Source organism: Morus notabilis, unplaced genomic scaffold (assembly GCF_000414095.1).
Source record: "Morus notabilis unplaced genomic scaffold, ASM41409v2 Scaffold801, whole genome shotgun sequence".
Lineage (NCBI taxonomy): Eukaryota > Viridiplantae > Streptophyta > Magnoliopsida > Rosales > Moraceae > Morus > Morus notabilis.
The window spans coordinates 187,942-190,909 of NW_010357956.1; the positions used below are offsets into that span (position 1 = coordinate 187,942).

A 2,968-nucleotide genomic window follows, 5' to 3' on the forward strand; every position below is an offset into this window, starting at 1 on the left:
TCGAACCAGGTGGAAGTTGCCGTCAACTCCATCCAAATTTGGACACGTTGTGGACTCACGTTAAAGGAATTGTCAAACCTTCTCTCTCTCTCTCTCTCTACCCAAAGAAACACACCTAACCGACCAATCAAAACTAACCTTTTAAAACTCCCCGACACATATATAAACCCTGTTTTGCCCAACTATGGTAGTAAAGCTCTCAGCTTTTTGCAATTTTTTTTTTTCTTCTTTCTTTGTATATAGCTCATCACTCCACAATGGACTGGAACAGAGGCCAGATCATCGGCAGGGGCTCGTCGGCCACCGTCTCCGTCGCCACGTCATCAATCTCCGGCGAGATCTTCGCCGTCAAATCTGCCGAGCTTTCGCAATCCGAGGCCTTACAGAGGGAGCAAAAGATCCTCTCCTCGCTAAACAGTCCTCACGTGGTGAGCTACATTGGCCACGACGTCACCAGAGAGAACTCCCACCTCGTCTACAACCTCCTCATTGAGTACGTCCCCGGTGGCACGCTAAACGATGCCTTGCGCCGCAAGAAACGCCCCGACGAGGCGGCGATCGGGCGGTACACGAGAAAAATCGTCCAGGGACTGGAGTACCTGCACTCTCTAGGACTGGTACATTGTGACATAAAAGGCGCCAACATCTTGATGGCCGAAACGGGCCCAAAGATAGCGGATTTCGGGTGCGCCAGGTGGGCTAATTCTGGCGATGAGGAGCGGCCGATAAGCGGCACGCCGACGTTCATGGCTCCGGAGGCGGCGCGTGGGGAGCACCAGGGGTGTGCCGGCGATGTTTGGTCATTAGGGTGCACAATTATCGAAATGGCGAGTGGGAATTCGCCGTGGTCTAATTCGGGCGACCCGGTTAGCGTTCTTTATCGGGTCGCTTATTCCGGCGAGACGCCGGAGTTTCCGAGCTTTCTTTCGGAGAAAGCTGAGGATTTCTTGGGGAAGTGTTTGAGGAGGAATCCGGAGGAGCGGTGGACGGCTAGTCAGCTTTTGAAGCATCCCTTTCTTGAGGAATTAAGTTTAACAGAAGTTAAGGAATCCGATTCCTCGTGTTCTCCGACAAGCATTCTCGATCAAGGAATTTGGAATTGTCTCGAAGATCATACGTCGGAGAGTTTTGGTGGTACGAGAAGTGGGAATTGGGCCGTTGATAGGATCGGAAAGCTGGCTCTGTTTTCAGGGGAGGTGACGTGGACTAGTGGGGACCAGAGTTGGGTCACGATTAGAAGTGATAATGATGAACAAAACAATAGTTCAATTATGGATTATGGAATGGATTTAACTTCTTCTAGTTCTTGTAGTAGCGAAAGCGATATTTTCGGTGATGAAAATATCATAGATATTAATATTGTTGGGTTTTCACAGTGTCGGGAAAAAAGTGTAGTAGCTTTTAGAAATCTCATTTTTGAGAGGGACAGAGACGATTTGTTAGTAATTCCCCTCACTTCAACATTTTTGAAATCATAAGATTTTATTCAATACAGTTTTTTTTTTTTAATTATTATTATTATTTTATTTTTTTGCCCTTCATCAATTTTGAGCTTCTATGAATTATGGGTCAATCCGGGAGTTTTCCTAATCTAATCTTTAAGCTTTTTTTTTTTTTTTTGAAAAAAAAATGCTTTAACGTCGTGCAATTTGTTTCTATTGTGTGGAAGGTATATTTGAGAAACTTCCCATAACTCACAAGAGTGCCAAAATGGACAATCTTTTAATTAAAAGTCCTGCAATTACTTTCTCTTTGTTTCCTCCTTTTTTTTTTTTGGTAGTTTTTGGTGTAGTAATTCAGATAGTCCAAGTGGGTGAAATTCACCTAGTAACAATTACCTAACGGCTCCTTTACCAACAATTACCTAAGTTGGGCAAAGTTCCTTTAATGCAAGCGACTATTAAAAATATCTCAGATATAAATGAGAGAAAAAAGAAAAAGGAAAAACAAAAACGCTATAAAAGTAAACAAAGTACTCGCTGAGTTGGTCAAGTTGGAAGCTCTTAAGTCGCTATACTTAGCCAACTGTCAATCAGATAGACACTAACCCAGCACCTACTTTGATCGTCGGAATAAAGACTCTCATTTATTTTTCTTTTCATTTACCAAAGAAAAAATGCTATTAACTACCCACACTACAACAATAAAGGCTATTTGCGATAATATTTTTTGCGATGACATTTATCATCATAAATAATACAATATTTGTGACGACATATCGTCGCAATTATTTTTTATTAAATAAAATAATAATGTCGTCTCTAATAACTTAAATGTAGTCACAAATAATTTTAGATCACAAATTTTAATGGCGCGGATTTTTACCGCCAAGGTAATCCATTTTTTGCGACGACAAGTCGTCGTAAATAATAAGATATTTGCGACGATAATTGTCGTCGCAAATAATTTCATGCTATTTGCGACGACATTTTCTCTCTTGTCGTCGCAAATAATCTTTTTAAGATTTCACCAAAAACTAAACACGGAAAAAATGATTATTTACAATGACATTTTAAATTTATTTGCGACGACAATGTCGTCGCAAATAAGTCTGATCTAATATACCCTATATTCTTTCTCTTCATTTTCCCCCGACGCTTTCTCTCTCTCTCCTGCTAAGTCTGTCTCTCTACCTCTTCTTCCCCTTGCCGCCGCCCCCACCCATCGCCACCGGCCCTCTTCTCTCTTTCTTCCCTTCTCTCTTCTTCCCTTTTCCGGCCGCCGTTGCCGCTCCCGCCGCCCCGCCCCCGCCACTCCTCTCTCCTCTTCTCTCTCTCTCTCCTCTTCTCTCCCTAACACACTCCGGTAACTTTTTTATTGTTTTTATGTGTTTTGTTGAGTTGTTTGTAAAGTGTTTGTAAAAATGTCTAAATGAAGTTTCTAAACATTTACTATGAGGCTGTGTAAATGTTAGTTTATGACGTTAATTTAGAATTATTTTTGAACTAGTGGTTAATTTATTAATTTA

At 41.6% G+C, this 2,968-nt stretch overlaps 1 protein-coding gene across 1 annotated transcript; it reads left to right on the plus strand.

The window, feature by feature from the left end:
• The first annotated feature begins 206 nt into the window (after positions 1-206).
• LOC21395166 (mitogen-activated protein kinase kinase kinase 18) lies at positions 207-1,501 on the plus strand. The gene has a single exon (XM_010091173.2). It carries the CDS (start codon positions 258-260, stop codon positions 1,476-1,478), a length of 1,221 nt encoding a protein of 406 aa, XP_010089475.1. The 5' UTR covers positions 207-257; the 3' UTR covers positions 1,479-1,501.
• The last annotated feature ends 1,467 nt before the right edge of the window (positions 1,502-2,968 follow it).